Source organism: Durio zibethinus, chromosome 28, assembly GCF_047325235.1.
Source record: "Durio zibethinus cultivar Kanyao isolate XHJ-2024 chromosome 28, ASM4732523v1, whole genome shotgun sequence".
NCBI lineage: Eukaryota > Viridiplantae > Streptophyta > Magnoliopsida > Malvales > Malvaceae > Durio > Durio zibethinus.
Window position 1 is genome coordinate 9,243,037 of NC_143189.1, and position 23,787 is coordinate 9,266,823.

A 23,787-nucleotide genomic window follows, 5' to 3' on the forward strand; every position below is an offset into this window, starting at 1 on the left:
AGCCAAATGCCAAGAATTAGAATGAGAAAAAAGCATTGGAACAGGAGCTGATGAGCCTAAAAATCTAGCTGGTTAAGAATCAAAATCACATAGATAAGGTTTTGACCAAATGGCAAAAAAAGAAGGATCAATGGGCCTATAACTATAATATGGAACTGAAGGTTCGAGAAATATGGAGAGTGAAAAACCTAGGGAGGCAATAGTATATGGAGTACCCGACTTCTCAAATCTACAAAGCTGTGCAAAAGGCTAGTGAAATGGTAGAGATAGTTGAAGAACTTGAACAAGAGATCATACCAACTTAAGATTGCAGTCAATGATTGTTGAGTTTTTTGTATGAAGCTATGGAACAGTATGCTTAAGTTAGGTATTCCTATGGTTTTAATACATGAATGATTAGTTGATGTACAAAGATTTCTATGGTTAATGAATGTTTCCTTTGCTTAGATTGATCCAAAACAATACCTCATTTGCATTACATTACATTCATTGATAATAATAATAATAATAATAATAATAATAATAATAATAATAATGATGATGATGATGATGATGATGATGATGATGATGATAATGATGATGATGATGATGATGGTGATGATGATGATATTATACCATGCATTTTAATTCATGATTAATAAGAAAGGTCTAAAGACAGCAAAGTCAAGGAAATCAGGTCAAGCAATTCTGCACAGGATAATACGTAATTTTTGAGTCATGGAAGAAAAAAGTACAGCCAAGTTTGAAAGGGTCGAGAAAGCACATGAAGAGATAAAAGAGAAAGTAATGGAAATACAATTGAACATCAAGGCATAAATGTCTGAATTAAGCCAATTGCTAGCTAGCTAGCTAAAAGGTAAAAGAGTTTATGGCACATCAGGACCAGAAGATACAATTAATATAGAAGAACCATTGTATCCTCCAAGGGTTTACCTTACCTCAAGTTTAAGCTTCCTAAAAAATTTACTCGTAGTCACCAATTGTATAGCCTTACATATATGCTAGTCCACCAGCTAACTAACCCCAAATTGATAGCAATAAGAATTAAAGGTCAGTGATACAAAAGTTTAAGTACCAAGTAAGGAACTTTTATTTCTGTAAATTTGAATTTCATCTCAAAAACCTAATGGGAATGTAAATTTTTGGGTTTATGTCTAAGTGTTTGCATTTAATGAATGAATGTTGTGCATCATAGTCATTTGAGGTTTTTTTTTTATTTCTTTTAAGTTTGGACTTATAGGTTTTCTTTGAAAGAAAATTAGTAAAAAGGGAAAAATGTTAAAGTCCCAAGGTTGTAAAAAAAGAAATGCCATTAAAAAATAGAAAAAAAAAAGAAAAAAAAGGAAAGTTTTGAGTTTCAAATGAATTAGTGATCACTATTAGGAAAATTTCAAATACCTAAACACATTCATTTGATTCCATTCATCAGCCATGACCCTTCAAAAGCCATGAATTTAAATTCGTGAACCTTGCCTTCACCTGATAATGTTATGATATCAAAGGGTGATAATCTTTTTCTAATATAATGAATAATGAAACAACCAATTTAAAAAATATATGGTTCTTAGAAAATTAGGCATACATGACATGTTTAAGAATTTAGATGTGGTAATTTGATATGTCAATATTACGCTGTAGTTACAAAATTTTCAAAATCAAAGCCACCCCAAGTCTTATAAAATGACTTCAAACTTACCAACCTTTCAGCTTTTGACCACAAAATTAGCTCGGCCCATGTGTGTTAGGGGCACACTGATTAGAAAAGAAACACGTCATTGCCATTAAAACAACTTAAGTTATGATAAACCTATTAGTTCTCTTTTTATGGAGTGACTTAGATCATTCGATACCTTAAACAGGTTCATTCCATATAATAATTTTTTTGTAATAACTTTCATTAAGGATGGTTTATTAAAATAAGGCATCTTTCATGAATTGCATTATTAGCATAGTAAATTTATGTATGAGTTATAAGGGGCATGTCAAAAAAAGAAAAAAATAGGGAAAGAAAAATGATAAAAGAAAAATGATTATAATATCATGCACTTAAGAAATTTAAATAAATCCAAATAAAGTCTTGACAAATCCAAAAATTTTGGAAAAACAAAAAAAAAATAAAAACCCTAAATGAAAAAGCTAAATGAAAAGTTAAGAAAGACAAAAAGAAAATGAAAAACTTTTGAAATGAAAAACCTTTCTTCAAATTCATTTTTCTAAAAGAAATTACTCTTCAATTTAAGTAACTATGCTTGAAATGACAAATGATCATCTTTCATTATCCTTGCACATATGTAAAAATAGAACCCTAACTAAGGATCACCCTTCACACTGAGAGGTAAAAAAAAGATACATTTAGGGGTTAAGAACGATGATATCCAAAAAAGAGTCTCATATGTTAAGGGTAAAGGCCCAATATAAAAGTTTTCAAAAAGTTTTGAATCCACTCAAAGAAAAAAAAAAGAAGTGAAAGAGTAAAAAAAAAAACTAAAGATCACCTTCCACAATAAGGGGTAAAAAATATGTATTTAGGAGTTAAGAAAGGTGATGTCCAAAAAGAATCCCATATGTTGAAGGCAAAGGCTTAATATGTAAGTTCCTAAAAAGTTTTAAATCCATTCAAAGGAAAGGAAAAATGAAATGAAAAAGTGAAAAAGAAAAGGTAAAGAAAAGAAGATAAAGAAAAGATAAAAAAAAGAGAAAAAGAAAAAAAAAGAGAGAAAGATGAACAAAAAAAAAAGAAAAAAAATGAATAAGTGGAAAGCACAAGAAAATGAAAAGAGAATATACCCCATAATGAATCTTTAAAATTAAAGAATGATCATTGGTTTCATTTACCCTTAAACATTTGTTTTGGACCTATTTATTCCTTTCTTCAAAAGCCTCAAACCTTGACTTATGTTATATCCTATGAAAAGTCCATATTGGATCAAATATGGATGCTTAATAATTAAAGATCATTTTTTGAAAAAATAACCATAAGCCTTTTGGTCTCTTTTTATTGCCTAATTTTTTGTTTAGACTATTACCTTTTTTTGGATAAGTTTAAATTCTTAAGTGCATGGTGTAATAATCAAAAGAAAAAAAAAAGGAAAACAAAACAAAAAAAAACAAAAAAATAAATATGGTTCTAAGGTGAAAACCTTACAAAAAGGCAATCTAGAGCAAACTTTGAAGGCCACTCCAAATACTAAATAAGATGGATGTTGAACAAAAATAAGCCTAATCTTTTCAAAAGATCCAAAATATCAAAGTCCCAAAAGTTTGATAATGATTGATTTCAAAAATCTCAGTTTTTCATTCCCAAACAACCTTAAAAAATCTCAAGTCTTTATAGCTAATCTTGGCATACATCAAAATATCACATTTGAAAGCTAAAAAAGGTGTTTAACATATTTGGTTTTCCAGGGATCTATGTTTTAGAAAAACTTATGTTTCATTTGTAAGCTTGCATGAAAAAAGTATATACCTCTTTTATCCCTTTTGGGTGGAAAAACCCTTTTGAATGAACAAAAACTTTCGTGTGTTGAACCATTCAATCTATTTTGGAAAGAAAATTTTCACCTATTTTATTTTTTATAGGGATCACCAATTCCCAGGAAAAATTTTGGTCTAGTTTTTTTGGTACTCAAGAAAAAATTTAAGCCTAATTTAACTGGCACCCAAGTTTTAAGCCTAGTTTAGTTGGCACCCATGAAAATTTAAATCCAATTTTTTTAGTGTTTGAGAAAGAATTTAAGCTCGATTTAATTGACATCCAAGTTTTAAACCCAGATGAAAATCTAAGTCTAGTTTTTTTGACACCTAATGAAAATTTAAGTCTAGTTTAACTGGCATGTAAGCCTAGATTAGCTAGCATGCATGCCCAAATTAGCTAGCACATAATCTCAGCTTAGTTGGCATATAAGCTTAGATTAGCTGACATATAAGCTTAAATTAGCTGACAAATAATCTCAGATTAGCTGACATATAAGCTTAAATTAGCTGACAAATAATCTCAGATTAGCTGAAAATTATACACCTCTTTTATCCTTTTTAAGTGTTTAAGTCCTTTTGATTCAATAAAAACCTTCATGTGTTGAATCATCCAATCTATTGGAAAAGAAAATTTGTACCTCGTTCATTTCTAATAGGGCTTGCTTGTTCCCCAAAAAAATTTAAGTCCACCAAGTTTTAAGTCCAGTTTATATGGCACTAACAAAAATTTAAACCCAGTTTAGCTAGCACCCAATAAAAATTTAAACCTAGTTTAGTTGGCACCAATAAAAATTTAGGCCCAATCTAGCTGGCACCAATGAAAATTTAAGCCAGTCTAGTTGGCACCAATGATAATTTAAGCCCAGTTCAGCTAGCTGTTATGAAAATTTAAACCCAATTTATCTGGTACCAATGAGATTTAAGCTTAGATTATCTAGCACTTATTTTAAACCTAGTTTAGCTAGCACGCAAGCTTAGATTAGTGGTCACCTCATTTGACTTACAATTCAATCCCAGTCACTTTATCTGACTTACGGTTCAGTCCTAATAACCTTATTGGACCTACAATTCAATCTTAGTCACCTCATTCAATCTCTAGTTCAATCCCTATCATCTCATCTAACTTACGGTTCAACCTTAGTCACCTTATTCGACTACGATTTAATCCCAGCCACCTCATATGACTTGTAATTTAGTTCAGGTTACTTCATTCGACTTGAAGTTCAATCTCGGTCATCGTTGTTTTCAAACTTGCAATTTCATCCTAGTCATCCTTATTTCCTAACTTGTAGCTCAATCTCAGCCATCTTTATTTTTTTATTTGTAATTTCGTCTTAGTTATCCTCATTTCTTGATATGTGGCTCAGTCCTAACCATCTTTATTTTTTTACTTGTAGTTCAATTAGGGTTGTTCTTTATTTCCTAACTTGTGGCTCAATCCTAATCATTTTTGTTTCTTGATTTGCGATTTTATCCTAGTCACTTTCATTTTTTGACTTGCGGTTTCAGTTTCGATCATTTTTATTTTTTGACTTGCAACTCAATCGTAATTATCTTTATTTTTTGACTTATGATTTCTTCGCGGTCATCCTTATTTTCTAACTTGTAGCTTAGTCTTGATCATCTTTATTTTCTGACTTACAGTTTCGTTATGATCATTTGTAGTTCTCGATTTACAATTTAATCCTAGTCATCTTTATTTTTGATTCACAACTTAGTCTCGATTATTCTTGTTCTCTAACTTGCATATCAATCCTAATCATTTTTGCAATTTATGGATTTTTGGCTTAACCAAAAAAAACCAAAAAAAAAAAAAAAAACTCACCTTAGAAAATAGTATATGACAAAATTGTTATTTATGTTTTTACATTATTCTTGATCATCAAAAATATGCAAAGAAGGACAACTATAGATACCTAATTTTTCTCGAGATATTTTATCATTTTAATCTAAGCTTAATTTTGTAATTGGGTCCTAATTATAATTTTTTAGGCCCATTACATAGTCCATTTTTAAATGCTTCGAGATGAAATCCAATGTAGGTCTCATAGTAAGGCCTGTTGCATAGGTCCAAATGAATACCCAAAATGACCCAAAAAAAAACCCGTTTCAAAGCTCAAATAAAGCCCAATGTGGGCCATTAAAGATTACCCAAAATATGGCTTAATGAAAAATATACTTGGCCCAAATGGCTAAAGCCTACAAACAAAATGAAGCTAAAATAAAACAAACCCTAAGACCATCCCAAAATTCAAGAATTTATCTAAAAACCTTTTGTGAAATAATTTGTTCTCGAATATAGCCTAGGTGATGGGGTATTTAAAAAATTTTATTTCATTAAGGATTTCCATATAATTTCATAATCTAAAATAATAAACTTAAATAAAGAATAAAAAATGAAAAATAAAATTTTAAATATAAAAGTCGCACCCACATTCTCCTTGGAGGTTAGAAAGTCTAGGTGGCTTCTTTATATTTACAAATCCGATTCTTAAATTTACATCATTGCATAAGATACACATTTGCATTTATCTATTTTTAAATCATTATTTGCACTAATCATGCATATGTACGTATTGTAATTATTGCTATTTATGACTTCATTTTTACTACATAAAAATTTCTTTCAAAATTTGATTTCAAATAAAAATAAAATTCAAATAATATTCTGAGGAAGATAATTTTTTGTTTTCTGCCTAGATGTTAGAGAGTTACTAATAATTATCATTTACAAAGAATGTTATTTTATTTTTAATTGAATGTTGTGGTGAATCTTAGACAAAAAGGATTATTTTTGAATTCTACCTATATGTTAGGGAATTTTAAGGTATTCCTTTAATCCAAAGATTTTCACAGTATTCCTAAATAAAGATTTTTAATTAATTTTCTTTCTAAAAAAAATTATTATTAAATTTCTAAATTGAAACCATTTTTATTCAAAACAAAAAATAGCATATGATTAATTGGTACCAATTTAAATGAGTGCTATAAGTGTGCTAATCCTTCCTTACACGTAACCGACTCCTGAATATAATTTATTTTCATAGACAAAAAATATCTTTTTAATAAATTTTAAATCCATTTTATTGTTTATTAAAAGCTAAAATTTTTTTATTGTCAATCATACCCTAAAAGAGATTAGTGGCAACTCCCTGTTTTTGTCTCAATTTTAAATGTTTACATTTAGCGATCCAATCTCTGGACTGATACATTATGACAAATTATCCTATTATGATGTGCATGAGATGGGATACATGTGTTATATTATTATTTCCAATTATGATAAAAATGTATGAAAGAATAAAGTGCAAAACATGAAACAATATTCAAATTGAAAGCTTTTTTTTTCTTGGAAAGAGGAAAAATTCAAAACACATGTGAAATGCAATCATACAGCTCACTATGATTTAAAGATTTTTTTCTTTTTCCATTTTTGTTTTTGTTTTTGTTTAGAACATGGAAAATTTTAACACAAAAAGAATCACACAAATTGACTAAGATTTAAAGTTTTTTTTTTTTTTTTCATTTCTAACTTTTATTATTAAGCCAATAAACAAATAAGTTAAGAAAAACCTTTCATACTTCTTTTTTTTTTTTACCAATTTTGTACACAAATAAAATGAATCGAGCTACATGGAAGAAGAAATTTTACTGGAAGTATTTTTTTTATTTTTTCTTTTTTTTTCTAACACCAAGGAATGTTTTTCTTAATGATTCCTTTCTTTTCCTTTTTATTAAAAGAAATAATACAAACTATCAAATTAAAAAAAAAAGAAAGTGAGGGGTGTTCTTTTGTGTGACTTATTCAAGTCAATTACTATAGAAATGGTACAATATGGCTTTACCTAGGCTAGCTTTCTAAAGTTTATTATATGCTAGGTTGGGGAACTGACTTATCTAAAAGTTCTCAAATTTTTTTCTCATAACATCATCCATCACAGATTAGTGTGGCACCATAATTTTCACATATTATAGGCTACAAACGAAAAGAATTCAATGTAAGTGAAAGTGCTTTACTAGTCATTGCAGAGGTTTACACCTCATGAGGGCGTAGCTACTTCATTTCCTCCTTAAAAAGGTTAGAGCCCAAGTATAGAGTTTATGTATATAATGTTGATGAGAGTGTGTGCGAAGGAACATACAAACTTATCACATATTCCTAAACTACCCTTATCCTAAATGTCTCACAAATATTAAGAATAAAATAAAGAACAACAATATATAATAAATGACATAATTAAAATATGAATGAAATGACAAAACTAAAATATGCATGAAATGTAAAGCGCACATAGTTTTTTGTTGTTTTGTTTTTTGCATTTTTTTTAATTTATATATTTTTTAATTTTTGTGGGAAAACAAGAAAATTAATATTAAAATATTTTTTCATTTTTGATTTTTTTTTCAAAATTTTCACTTTTAAAGAAAATAAGAAAATCAAAATCAAGGAATTAAGATTAAATAGTAATTAAAACTATTAAACCAAAATTAAGGATAACATACAATCAATATCTGATTTGACTCTAAAAAATATATTTGTAGTGGAGTCGCCAGGCTATCGCGACATCTTGAGACTTGAAGGTGGGTGACTCGAAAACCAGACAAATAGAGAAATTTTGAAAAATAGGGAGCTAAAAATATTTTTGATAAAAATTAAAATGAGAAGTCACTACTAATCTCTTTTAAGGTATGATTAGTCATCCAAAATTTTTTGTCTTTTTAATAAAATATTTATAACAGATTTAAAAATTTTATAAAAAAAATAAATTTATTATCTACAAACTCAAATTTGGGTCTAAGAGTCAATTATGCGTAAGGAATGATTAGCATCCTTACAATACCCATCAAAGATGATACCAATTGATTGCGTGTTTGCCTTTAATTTGGGTAAAACTAGTCACATTTTTCTTAATGTTTAAAATTAATTTCTTTTCTTTTTTTAGAAAAAAAACAAAAACAAATCAAATTTTAAAAACAAAACTTTTTTTTTTTTTGTTTTGGATCAAGATGAAAACTCCTTAAATATCAGAAAACCTCTTTCACTCTTTTAAGTAGAGCTTCAAAAATATTTTTAATTTAAAGGTTTTCAAATTCTCCCACTAAAATCGAGATAATACATCTCATAAATAATAATCACTAGAGGCAAAATAATTACCAAAGGTAAGCTCTTGATGACTATATTTACTTAATATATTATCTTATTTCAAAATATTTTTCTTTGAAAACATATTTTTGAAATTTAATGCATGAAATGTATGAACATAATAAAATATGATGAATGTGTGATAATATACCATAAATGACAATGTATAAATGCATGACAATATAAAAATGCATGTGCTGACAAAATAAAATGAAATACAAATGCATGATTGGTTTTGAAGTTTAGGTTGGTTTGGTTAGGTTTAGGGTTTAAGGTTTGGTTTAGGGTTTAGAGTTTAGGGTTTTGTTTAGAGTTTGGGGTTTGGTTTAGTGTTTAGGTTTTAATGTTTATGGTTTAGGGTTTGTGGTTTATGATTTCATCGAATTTGATATTTCATGGGATTTAAGGTTTTATGGGATTAAACATATGATAAAATCAAATTACGAAAATGCCATTAATGAATGCATATGATAAAAAACATGACATTGAAAAATAATTACAAACCAAGGTATTTACAAAGTTAAATTACAAACATATTGTGCATGAAAATTCAAAAACAAAAAGGATCAAACATGGAAAAAAACTTTGAATTTGGTATGAATGTTCCACCATTTTGTTCTTTGGAAACTTGACCAAACAAACTAAAAAATGTCACTAAAATAACCTAATAAACCAACATTTCATTCTTTGAAAATTAAACAAAACACATTGCAAACTTGAAAAACATATTAAAAAACATCATCATACATATGGATTCAAGCAATATTTTGCCATAAAATGATGAACAACTTTTGGCTAAGCATATTTTGACCAAATATATTTTCATTCATTTCACTCAAGCATGCATTAATACTTACTCATCAAACCATCATGTAAGGAAATTAAAATCATATGAAGAATTCTACCAACATAAAGCAAATTAAAAATAGCTAAGAAATCATAAACCAATAGAACATAGACCAAACACTACCATTTAACCATCATAAATTCATCATCTAACCATCATAAACAACATTTTGAAGCAACCAAACATTAAAAAAGAACCAAGAGAAGGTTTGGCCATGGTAAAAGAGGTTTGGCCAAACCTCCAACTTGGTTTAATGGTGGATTTTGATTTTTTTTTGTTACTTGATTCTTTGGTTTCAATCCAAACTATTATTTAGTTGGAAGAACTTTGAACCAAGATTAAATTAAAAAAAAAGCTATAAACTTTCAAGAAAAAAAAATAGAAAACTAATATGAAAATGTTGTGAAAAATGTGATGAGAATGTAATGAAAGTGTAAGAAAAAAAAATTTTCTACCTCCATCCAAGTTTTCTTAAACTTTCCTATTTTTTCTTTTTTTTTTTTGTTTGATTTTCTCCCCTGTTTTTTTGTTTCCAGCCCTCTAGTTTTTCATACAACAATATCACCCCTTGGCTCTTAAATATGGTGGAAAATATCTTATCAAGATTGAATTATGGCCATAAAATCAAAACTCTTCCAATGGTCAAAATTTTTCCTTTATTTTTAATCCAAAAAGAAAACTTTAGCCATTGAATCAAGATTTCTCATGAGATCCAACAATTTGCATTGTTCACTACAAAGGTTTAATTTTTACAACCACTAAAACCAATTGAAAAGACTATTTTACCCTTAATAAAAAGTTTTCAGTCTTTAGCTTATTTTCTTGGAAATTAATATTTCTATGTTCATTTTTGTGATTCTAAAGCACCAAAAATCTTAAAATATTAGCAAATTAAAATCTAAAAATTTTGTAAAAATCTGACATCGAGAAAGTCAAATTACGAAATTACCTCTAAAAGTTATTTTGGTAATTTTACACTTCTTAAGGTATCGCTATGATTTCGAATGCACCAAAAATTATCAAATAATATAAAATCATCATTTGAAAAGTTTTACAAAAAATCAATATTGGAGAGGTCAAATTACAAAATTACCCCTAATGAGCATTTTGGTCATTTCACACTTCTCGAGGTACAATTAAGGTTTTCAAAATTTTTAAAATCATTAAATAATATCAAATGGAGCATTTTTTGAAATTTCAACTTTAAGATGGTCAAATTACGAAAATAACCTTAAGGGTATTTTATAATTTTATGCCTTTCAAGATGTGATTTTGATTTTCAATGCATTAAAAATCATCAAAATATATTTAATTATACCCTAAAAATTTATACAAAAATTCAACTTTGAAAATGTAAAATTACGAAAATACATTTGAAGACATTTCAATAATTTTACATTTCCCGAAATGCAATTAAACTTTTTAGTACTTTAAAACTCACAAATTTCTATTTTAAACTACATTGATTCTAATTTGGATTTGGATTTTGAATGTTGAATTGGGCTCCATCCATTTTGAGCGTTTTGACTAATTTGATCAAGTGTACTAATTATAACTTTGTTTGACTAAATTTTGATCAGATTTGACCAAAATTGACTTTGAGACATATGAGTTAAATTAATTCAAATTTCAATTAGAAGCTTGTCAAAATTAACGAAACATTGGATTTGAACCGGATTGAATTTTAAGTTCTGCACAATGGTTGAAAACTACGCAGATAAAATTAAATATCTACACTTAAAATTAAAATTAATGCAAATAACCAATAATAAATATATAAATAGTTAACTAATTGTAGATAAAGATGGAGACCTTCAATTAAACATTATCATGTAAAACATCAATCCTGAAGTGGATTTATTACAAATTACAAACAAATATGCATACTTTAGCCAATCAACTCCAATCTCATTCAGATTGCCGTTAAGAATGGTGACAGGAACTCTGACGTTTTGCCAAACATTGTGCATAGGACCATCTTCAAGGGAGTACACCTTCCAAGAAAAAAATTAAAACACATGAAGCTAAGATGAATCCATAACTTCATTTTCTAAGATTTTGTAAGTCATAGTCACTGCTATCACTTCCAACATGCCTAGAAATATAAGCACTAAGTTATCAACTAAAATGACGTTATCTGTTGTTCACTCAAGATCACTGAATACCGATCCTGTTTCATTTCCTTCAGTATTCATCTTTAAATTTACAAAAATAAACAATGAAAAGTTGAATTTGTATCATCCTTTAAATTCACAAAAAAAAATAATAATAATAAAAAGTTGAATTCAAAGTCAAAGAGTAAAATTCCATATCAAAATTTCAAAAAAGACTCACGTTTTTAACCCGTCTTTGAGTATAACTTGTTTTTCTAAGGTTCAATCCAAGAAAATACCAGGGTTATGCTTCATACCGATAGAATTCCCATTGTTCAAGTGTGCTCCATTGAAAGAAAATGATGCGTGGTTTGCTTCTTGCTCATAGTTTTTTGGTGGGTTTAGCTTCAATTTTTGCTTAAAAAATTCAATTTTTACATTTTTTTTTTTAAATTTTACCGAAAAGATAATGGAAACAAAAAGGAAAAGAAAACAGAATTCTCATAGACGAGAAAGTTGATTCCTTTCCTCTAATTGAACAACAATCAATTAATTATTGCTATATAAGTTTGTTATGAATGTACCTGTAATATTTTTATGCTTCTTTTAGAACTAGTGGAGGGCTAAGACACATGGCCAAATTTTTAAAAATCTTGCACCAAGAAACTCATGCAAAAAGTCAATCATTTTGAAGAAAAAAAATAAAGATAACTTATCCTGAGTGGAGCTGAAATAAGTCTACAATCACATAATCAAATTTCTTAATATTAGAATTAATGCAAATAACCAATAATAAATATATAAATAGTTCATTAATTGCAGATATAAAAATAAAGACCTTTAATTAAACATTGCCATGCAAAATATCAGTCTTAAAGTTGATTTGTTACAGATTATAAACAAACACATGTACTTCAGCCAATCAACTCCGATCTTATTTGGATTGTCATTAAGAATGGTGACAGGAACTCCAATGTTTTGCCAAACATTATGCACAGCACCATCTTTAAAGGAGTACACCTTCTAAGAAAGAAATTAAAACACAAGAAGCTAAAGATGAATCCATAACTTCGTTTTCTAAGATTTTGTAAATCATAAACTCATAGTCATTATTATCACTTCCAACATGTCCAGTAAGTTATCAACTGAAAAGGCATTTAGAGTATTTTTTATTCACAACTAGATTTTTAACTTTTAAAACAAAAAACAAAAAAAAATCAGACTCACTAATGATGAAATGTCCAGAACTCAATGTCATTAACCTGAATTTCATAACCAATCTCTCTCAATACAGTTGCAGTGGTCACCATTAGCAACTGTTATGGGTCAACTAGTAGATCGGCAAACACTTTCAAATATAAATTTTGAAAAACAAAAACCTATAAGTAAGTAATAACAACATTGAATGAACAAAAATAGAAAAAGTTTTGCACTAAACAATGCAAGCTGAGGCTTTCTAATTGGAAACGGTATTGAAGCATGTTGAAAACAGATGAAGAATCCAAATTCACTTGTTTCTTTTCTCTCTGGAATTTCTCTAAAATCTTACATGGTTACAATTTGATATCTTCACCAAAATCCAACCCACCCATCTCATGCAAGTACTTCAATTCTCTAAATACAAAATCTTTATCATCCAAAAAGGAATCTTGAGATTTGTCCATTACTGAACCAATTGAAAACATTTGAAAAAACACCACAAAGAACAGGAAAACAGCAATTGTGCAAATCCATTGGAGATAATCTAGCTTCTTGAACAGCAAAAAAGTGTTTTTTTTTTTTTTTTTACCTCTTAACCCTCTTTGGATCAATGATGGTATCGCCATTGGTAGAGATAGTGCAGCTTGGGTTTCGGGATTGGATGGGCTTATCTACCTCTCCAGGTTCATTCTTGGGTTGTTGCAGATCCAATGATGGAATTAGTTTCTCGTCATTGTTGCTATTTTGATCCAATGTTGGTGTTGAATCGATAAAGATTAGTAGCCCTTTGAAACCTGCCATTACAACAATAAAACCCCAAGAATTAATCAATTTCCAAAAATAAAAGATACCCAGAAATAAAACCCCAAGAATTGATCCATCATCCAGGCGATCAAAGATATTGGCATCTGTCATCATTTTTCACTTTGCAGATTCTCTAATCCCTTTCTTTCTTCCTCATTTTTTATTTCCCAAGCCCTCTATGTTGTTCCTCTTTCTTTTCTCCACATATCTCTAGAAGCTTTCTCTCTCAAATAACTGTCTTCCCAAAACATATTTCACATCATTTTTTTTTTTTACATTGATGAATTGTACAGCAAAATAGAGACGGGATTGCCTTTATTTATTGTTCAGAGAAAGGATTCTTTTGTTCAGGGAAAGGAGGAGATTAAGGGAAGAAAACTGAAAGCTTTGAGAAAGCAAGTAGATATGCAAGAACAACCATCAGAGACTGCCTTTCATCAGATCAGCAGGCAAACAAGAATAGTAGCTCCTCAGAGCTCTCACCCGATATGGGAAAGTCCAACTTCCACTCTCAGAACTCAAAACAGGGTTGTGGGAGATTCGGTCGTTCAATATCACCAAGGGAGCGAAGAAGGAGTCCTAGAAGAGAGGATGGCCGAGAATGCAATGGAGAGGAGAAACGAACTCCTTCCTATTCTGATTTACCCCCAACCAATGCAGAGTTTCAAGGATTCAGACTCCACACAATCTCAGGCTTTTTCATGGACAGAAGCAAAACTGAATCATCAAATGTGGGTTTTAGCAATTCAGGTGACTCAGCACTTAAGTCACCCTCTAGAGATATTGATGAACAGCCCTCAAACTATAGTGATGAAGATAAGGACCAGCCTGCATGTGAAGCAGTTCAGAATATGCCTCAGCTCGCCCATATTCCTAGGGGAGGAGCTCTTGATCCACAGGATCGTTACGTATCCCAAGATGAGAAGACTGCACCAGGGGTGGAATTTGAGAGAGGAACAGGTCACCCCATGCTTCTAGAGGCTATCTGTGCGCCAACCCAAAAATCTAGCCTTACTAATGTCGATGTTACTATGGAACTGTAGAGGTGCAAGGCATCCGAACTTTGTGAGAACGGTAAGAGAACTGGCTGGTATGCATGGACCTAATATTATGGTCATTACTGAAACTCGTGCTCGAGGAGAGGATGTTCGCCATATAATTGACCGCCTTCCTTTCGATTCTTGGAAGGACACAGCCACTATAGGGTACAAAGAAGGGATTTGGTTGCTGTGGAAATCTGATCTCGTGGACGTGGATGATATTTGCGCTACAGAACAGGAGATCCATGCTACAATCAAGGTAAAATCAAATAATTTTTCTTGGTTAATTTCTGCTATTTATGCTAGCCCTCGTTATAATGAAAGATTGTTTTTATGGGAAAATCTTAAAACTGTTGCATCCCATCATGATCTTCCATGGTTAGTTTTAGGGGATTTTAATGAAGTTCTTAATAGCGAAGATAAGAAGGGAGGTAGACCTGTTTCTTTGGTTAGATCTGGGGCTTTTAAGGACTGTCTGATTTTCTGCCATCTTGCGGACCTTGGATTCTCTGGACCTAGGTTCACTTGGTCTAATAAGAGGAATGTGTTGGACTTGATCCAAGAACGGATTGACTTTGTTTTTGCCAACTCCGCTTGGTGCCTCGCATTTCCTGAAGCAAGGGTGTCTCATTTGCCAAAAACCCGTTCTGATCACTACCCAATTTTGCTGTCTTTGAAAAACAAAGTTCCTAGGGTAGGTCTTAAACCTTTTCGCCTTCAGAAGATGTGGTTTGACTACCCCGAGTTTTTAACCCTCGTCCGCAACAGTTGGAGTAATGGCCAAGAATCATTAGCTCAATCTGTGCTGACTTTGAGAAAGGACATGCAGGAATGGAACTTGAACTCCTTTGGTAATATTTTTTTGAAGAAGAAAAAAATTCTTGTTCGATTGTCGAGCATTGAAAAAGCCCTGGCAAATTCACCGAACCAGTTCCTCTTGAACCTTCAAAGAACCCTTTTAGAGGAGTTTAATGGCATCCTTAAAGCAGAGGAAGATATTTGGATTCTCAAGTCTAGGGTGAATTGGCTTATTGAAGGAGAAAGAAATACTAGATTCTTCCATGTCTCTATCATTTTACGAAGGCATTATAACAGAATTTCTGGCCTAATGAAGGATGGAGTGTGGATTACTGAACCTAGCGATCTTGGCCTGGTGGTCCAAGATTACTTCATGAAGCTGTATACTTCTTCCTTCTCTTAAAGTTCCCATTTTGTCACTTCTGACCTCAATTTGTTGCTAAGCTTACCACACAAGATCAGCATGATCTGTTGAAACCTATCTCAGATTTGGAGATTCAAAAAACATTTTGGAGCTTCAAGTCCTTCAAAGCACCTAGCCTGGATGGTCTCCACCTTTCTTCTACCATCGTTGCTGGAATATTGTGAAAGATAAGATTTGTGCCACTATCAAACAAATTTTTGAGATGGCATCCATGCCCGAAGAGTTGAATGAGACATTGATCTCCTTGGTTCCCAAGTGTATTAATCCCATTCGGATAGACCAATTTAGGCCCATAAGCCTTTGTAACATACCCTACAAAGTTATCTCAAAGATCATGGTTTAGAGACTAAGGCCCTTTTTGGATAAGTTGATTTCACCTCTCCAAGCTAGCTTTGTTCTTTGTAGAAACGGTTGTGATAATTGCATTATTATTCAGGAACTTGTCCACTCATTTAAAACTAAGAGAAGAGGATTAAAACATATGATAGTCAAATTGAACCTGGAAAAAGCCTATGACAAGCTTGAATAGGGATTTATTATGAAGGTGCTTAACTTTTTCAATCTACCAAAGTCCTTGATTTCCCTAATCATGAGCTGTATCTCATCCTTATCTATTTCCATTTTGATGAATGGAGGAATGCTGAAAAAATTCAAGCCTTCCAGAGGTTTGAGACAAGGGGATCCTTTATCCCCTTACCTCTTTATTTTGTGTATGGAGTTTATAAGTCTAAAAATTCTTGAAGCTGTAGAAAATCGTAAATGACAGCCTACTAAAAGTTCACGAAATGGCCCTGTGCTTTCTCATGTCATATTTGCAGATGACATTACTCTTCTAAGCAAAGCAAAAAGAAAAACTACCAAGTCTATGCATGAGGTTCTCATGGCATTTTATGGTGAGTTTGGGCAGACCATCAATCTGGAGAAATACAAAGTTTTATTTTTTGCCAACACTAGACAAAACTACAAAAGGGATATTACTAACCTTTTGGGCATTAACGAAACCCTTGATCTCGGAAGATACCTGGGTTTTCCTATCCATAAAAGGAGAGTTAGTAAGAATGATTATGCTTTCATTGTCAACAAGGTCAAAGCAAAGTTAGCTAGTTAGAAGGCAAATCTACTTTCTCTTGCAAGAAGAATAGTGCTGATCAAGTCGACTACGAAAAGCATCTCCAGTTATTATATGCAATGTAGAGCCCTTCCAGTTAGCATTTCAAATGAGTTAGACAAGGTTCGCAAGGATTTTCCATGGAGGAAAAATGGGGATAAGAAGAGATTGCACTTACTTAATTGGAACGAAGTGACCAAGAAAAAAAATGAAAGTGGACTAAGTTTGAGAAAGATTCGAGCTCAAAACCAAGCACAATTAGCTCAGTTGGTTTTAAGATTTCATCATCAAAAGGATGCTTTGTGGGTTAAAATGTTGAAAGGGAAATATCTCTAGGAAAACGACACTTTAAGAAAAGCTTCTAAAGTGTAGACGATGTGGAAAGCCAAGAGATGGGTAGGTCTGATTGTTGAAAAAGGTATTGGCTGAGTCATTGGTGATGGCTCTTCTACGAGTTTTTGGCATGATAATTGGTTGGCGTATGAGAGTTTGAGAAATACTGTTCATGGCCCTCTTAACTAGCAGGAGGATCAAATTTCAATAAGCCAATGTTTGAATGCATTAAAAAATAATCAACCTCTTTCAATTTCTTTCAAACTCAATGCTGATATTCTTGATAAGATAAATGCTATCCATTCTCAACTGGTGGGATAGGAACAAGATAGTATATACTGGTCTGCATCCTCTAGTAGAGTATTCACTACCCAATTTGCTAGAGAACAAGTTTGAACGAGAATAAAGGTCAATGGAAGTGGATTTGAAAGTTGCGGGCTCTACCAAAAATTAAGTTTTTTATCTGGCAATGCATGCATTGTATCTTGCCTACACGTAATGAGCTTGCTAGAAAAGGGTTGAACGTCCCGACTACTTGTGTGTTCTGCATGCATGACCGAAAGGATTTGGAATACCTATTTTACAATTGCTAGTGGACCAGAAACATATGAGTTGACTTACGAGGAGCCTTTTTGCCTCTATCCTATCAAATCCTAAACTGTAGACAATGGATCAAAGAAAATGCTTTGAATAAGCATTGATCCATGTATGGTATCCCCTGGTACTTGTTGTTTATCCATAATCTATGGGAGATTTGGCTTGAAAGGAATAGAAGAAATTTTAGACAGAATGGTGAGACCGTTGACTTGGTGAAATTGACGACTACGAAGGTTGTTGAATTCTTTGCGATGAACCAGAGAGGAGTTCGAGCTCCGTTATAATCCTTTGTGTCCATTAGGTGGAACCCTTCTAATGAGGGATGGTATAAATTGAACACAGATGGCTGGGCATTGGGCAACCCTAAGAAAGCAAGAGCTGGAGCCATTATTTGAGACAGTGAGAGAAAATGGATTTTTGATTCCTCTAGATATATTGCGGTGTGTTCAAATATTTTGACTGAATTATGGGCTCTTAGAGATGGATTATTTTTGGCGAAAAAACTCAATATCCACAAGTTGGAAATTGAACTCGATGCCACCACCGTTATCTCCATAATTAAGAATCACCAGGTGACTAATCTCGTGGTACTCCCTTTGGTCTTTGATTGCAGGAAGTTGATAGAAGATCTTGAAGATCAATGCATGCTTCATGTGTTTAGGGAAGGGAATAAGTGTGCTAATGCCCTTGCTCAGTTTGGTAGTAGCAATTGTTGTAATAGTTCTAGTCATTACAAAGCTAACTATGTAGTGTTTGGTAAATCTCCTTCTTTTGTTAAAGGTTTAGTCCTTGCCAATGAAACTGGACATGTTATGTATTTTATTATTTTATAATTAATTCATTCCTGTTTCTTATCAAAAAAAAAAATTTCTTTTATTTTCAATTGTAATGTCCATTTTTTTAAATGACAAAATTTATTTTTATGGATAATTGAATAATTATCACGACTGTTGGCTAGTATATCAATAGTTTTAAATACTTATTTTTTTTATTGGAAACATAAAACAAAAAGTAATTTGAGTTTTGTCCTCCAAATAAGCACTTTAGTTCTAGATACACCTCCATTGGAAAAACTAAAATTTAAGCCTAATTATAGCTTTAACATTTTTTATTTTTTTGGATATAGATGATCGTGATAGGTAAACAAAAGGAAGTTGTTCTACTTTTATCTTATTTCATAAATTTCATCCCGATTCGAATTTAAAAATCCTCCTAATCAGACAATCTTAATCTTAATCTTTTTAGTAAGAAATTAAAGTTTAAAAGATTCAAGAAAAAAATTTATAAAGAGTTTTAACCATAATTTCACCTTTTAATTTTGGGTTAACAAATTGAAAGGCAATTTTGGGCTAGTTCTTTCCATCCCTATGCAGCCAAGACCCATAAAGTGTGCTAAAAGACGAGTTTTGATTCTATCCTCTCGGTCCCATGAAGTTATCACAGAATTACAACCACAAAATCTTAAAATTGAAATGATATTTATTAATAAAATCAAATTTATTTAATTAAAATATTTAAAGTAAATATATTTATTTATTATGAGTCAAGATTTTATGATTGTAGTTGACCAACATCAAAGCTCCGTGACAATTCCCACGGAGCCAAGTCCATTTGGTTAAAACTCGCTAAAAGAAACCTTTTAGCCAGGTTACATGCATAATGAATTTGTAAAAATATGATTATTTTAATCAGTCGATGGATTCGAAATTTGCATTTAGTGGGATAAATAGTTAAATAATATTATTTACACTATTTTATTTAAAATTATTATAATTTAAAATAAATTTCGTTAATGTATAATGTTAAATACTTTTAAAAATATAAAATAATAAAATTTGTGTATTAAAATTAAAAAATTATAAGAAGTCAATTCTATATAAAAAAACTCTATACAACAATTTTTTAATTTTTTTTTCATATAGTTGTTTTTAAAATAAATTTTAATTTAAAGTTCAAAATATTATTTAAATTGACTTTTGAGATGTCATAATTAAATAAATTCACTGTACAGGCCATAATAAAAATATGTCACATAACTTCAAAAAATAAAAAAAAAATTATAACTTCAAAATAATATTAAATCTTTATATCATAGTATCAAAATTATTCTACATCTAAAAACTTAAAAATATTCAAATTGTCAAATAAACTTACTTGATCAAACTAAGATGAAAAATGTCGAAGTGTTTATTTAGTTTTTTTTATAGAAATCTTATTTCGATATTTTCATTGAATGAATTTACATTTCCTTTTCCACAAGTTTTTTTTTTCTTTTATTCAGTTGTTTGATTCCTAACAAATATTTCTCTTTCCTTTTTTTATTATAATTTTCCTTCTTTTTAGAGTTTTTTAACTTTTAGAAATTTCTCTGAGAATTAATTTTAACTAATGTCAAAAGAAGTTATTACATTAACTATCAATAATAATTTTATATTTGCATTGTGAGCCATTATTTCATTCAATTAACTGTTTTATTTTGAAATATTAGATTTTTTTTTGGTATTGTTGATTTATTTATTTTTTTTGAAATTTGTTGATAGTTTTTGGTAGAAACAAGGTTTTATGAAAGAAAATAGGAAGCTGCAAAGAGAGAATAATTTCTCTGTCAAATTCAAGAGGTAATTGCATGTATTTTTTGTGAAAAAATTCATGTTTCTATAAAGCTTTCAAACTTGTATGTATAATTTGATACTTTATTGATGTTTCAACTCTACCATAGGAGTTGTGCTAAGGTTGATTTTCAATGAAAGGCTTCTTGGTGCTGTGCTACTTGAAAGAGCAAGGTTTCTTGAAAATAAAAATAATTTTCTCATTTTAAAAAAAGAAAGATTATTATGCTTTGTATCATTCAATTCATTAACTATTTTTCCCTTAATGGCCATTTGGTTTGTTGAATCTTGGATTTCGGAAAAAAGTGTAATCCCCGAGAAAATGCGATATCTAGAGTTTTTTTTTCATTTTCAGGGCATCTCATGTTTAGATTCACTCGTTTGGTTAGAAAAAATTCACATATATTAATTCTTGAATAGTTATCATAATCTCCTTAACATATATGATGGTAACTTTTTATTAGTTTTATTAATAATAAATACCTAAATGACAAATGATACCTTTAATAACAAAAAAAAAGATAAATATTTTATTTGATTATTATTTTTATTTATGAATATCATTAATAAATAAATATTAGAGATTATTTAAGGCGTTTTTGGTTGGAAAACGCCTTAAAAAATCATTTTTATTTTTTTAAACAAGATTATTTAAGGCGTTTTGGTAAGGAAAAAAAAAGACCTTAAATATTAACATTCACTTTTTTAGATCGTATTATTTAAGGCATTTTTTACTAAAAACACCTTAAATAATCCATTTTATTACTTGTAAGATTTAAGCAATAAAATATTAAAAAAACTAGAGTAGTTTAGTCAATCAGAGTATATTGTTATTAACCATAAGGTTGTAAATTCAACCTACCCTCTAGCATTTTAATGTTTTTTTAAGAGGATTATTTAAGGCATTTTTAGTAAAAAATACCTTAAATAATACCCTTTAATTTTTTGAACCTTCTTATTTAAGGTTTTTTTTGTCAAAAAAGTCTTAAATAATCTCTTTCATTACTTATAAAATTTAAGAGATAAAATATAAAAAAATTAGAGTAACTTAGTTGGTTAAAGCATATAGCTATTAACTATAAAGTCGTAAGTTCGACCCCCCTTTAGCATTTATTTTTTGAAGATTACTTTTTTTTATTATTTAAGGCTTTTTTTTTTGTTAAAAAATACTTTAAATAATGCTGATTTTTTTTTAGGAAATTATTTAAGGTGTTTTTGGGTAGAAAACACCTTAAATAATCCCATTCAATTTTTTTAGGATTATTTAAGGCGTTTTTGGCCAAAAAATGCCTTAAATAATCCTAAAAAAATTAAACAAGAAAAATACCTTAAATAATCCTAAAAAATTGAACAAGATTATTTAAGGCATTTTTCATACCAAATGCCATTAATTACAATATAAAAAAAATTTTAGCAGTAGAAATATATAACTGAGTTGCATACTTTTCAAAATAGTAATAGCTATTTTATAATTTTTTATTCAAGTCAAATTTGAAAATAACACAATTTTCTCCCTTAGAATCCTAGATGCCATAGGGAAATGTGAGTTTTTGATTTCGAAACTTTGGAAACTGTTGGAAATCTGTCACTTTCCCTCGAAATCATATTACCTTGAACCAAAAATTGAAATCAAATACCCAACAATAAGATTCTGGAAAGAAATGCATGGATTTCCTCGAACCAAATGCCCTCTTAGAGTAATAATGATGTTTGTTGTAATAATCTTTTTTACTTCCCTTCATCTGTTAGTGTACAAGTTGATGAAAAAAAAGTCCATTAAAAAAACAAATTAGGGAAGATCTTTCATGATTTAGAAAGTTTTTTTGCCTTTTTGTTTTACTTTTGTTCATATTTTCTTTGCTTTTAAAAGACATTGCAATTTGTTGATAGATTGAAAAAACTGATTGAGAAAATTTAATAAGGTTTAGGCCAATACAAATCAAGCTAGTGGAATTCAGAATACACCCATTTAATTTTCAAGTATATGTTGTATATCCATTGTTCTTTTTACCATATTTGCCTTTTTAAAAAGATATATATTTTACTAGTTGCCTTTGATCTATTATTATATAATGTACATTGATAATAATAGATTGTTTCATTGTAAATTGATCATAATAGGTTGATTTTTTTGAATTTAACTATTTGTTATATAATTTGATTAATTCAATTAAATTTTTACAAATTAAATTGTTTGTGGGGTAAATCTAATAACATTAATCTTTATTTTGCCTCTTGTTAAGTCAATAATGAATATTAAGATAATAATAGTTATTATCATCTAAACAATTTATAGTCATAAATGGATAGCTGCTTGATTTTAAGTTATTAAATTTTTGTGTTTGGGATTTGTAGTTATCCTTACACCTTTGTGGTGTAGATCCAATTTAGTTGGGTTTTATGATTGTCAATATAAAGGTTATTCATTGGTGAGTTTTTTTTTTTTTTTTTGAAAATTTTTGATAGATTATACTGGTCTAATGCAACATAAGAAGAGGTTATTTTTTGCTATTTTTGAGAGGCTGATAATGATATTAGTTATTGTTAGTTATGTGTTTTGTGTTTTGATTTAGTAAAGATAGGATAAATTACAAGATAATTAGTCTGTTTATGTCCTTGAGTGGGCTATTCAATTCAGCTCTTTCACAATTTGACTTTGATTGTTGTGTATGGCTTTCAAGATCCTTTTAGCTCATTTTTTAGAGTGGCACAAATGGAAGAGTATGGTTCTATTATGTTTAAACCTATCTTTGTGTTATATTAGCTTGGTTATCTTGCTTACTTATCTTCTCAAATCTTAATTAGATTCATTTTGCTCTCTATCGATCTTTGTAGAAATTTCATTTGTTTTTTCTAACCAAAGTATTTAAGTTCTCCTTTGACAGATACCTCTTTCACATATCTCTAATGCTATTTATAAGACATCAGTAGATTGGATCAACCAACAATTTTTTAAAGTACTTGGTTTCTACATAATATGGTCTTTAGGCATCATTCTTGAAAACTTGGTAGACTAACAAACAAGTGCTAAAGGCTTCAAAAAAGGTGTGCAACATACATCATCTAAGTCTAAGGTAACTTTATTGGTGGTTTTGTTGTTGAATTGATTATTGTCTTTTTTTTTTCATCCATTATTTTGATGTCTAATGCTGTTAAATTAATATTGGTTATTTGCTTTCAGGTATCAGTAGTCTATTTTCTTTTTTTTTATTTTATGTATCATTTTACTGGATACATAACTCCTAAGGTTTTAGTAAGATTACACTTAAGAATTACACTCCTATTTAGCTTTGAAAACACAATACCCCCTAAAAAGT

General features: G+C 29.8%; 1 protein-coding gene across 1 annotated transcript; it reads left to right on the forward strand.

Annotated features, from left to right (window-relative positions):
* Positions 1-14,671: 14,671 nt before the first annotated feature.
* On the forward strand, positions 14,672-15,802 carry LOC111280610 (uncharacterized). The gene has a single exon (XM_089757067.1). The coding sequence runs from the start codon at positions 14,672-14,674 to the stop codon at positions 15,800-15,802; it is 1,131 nt and encodes a 376-aa protein (XP_089613193.1).
* Positions 15,803-23,787: the final 7,985 nt, after the last annotated feature.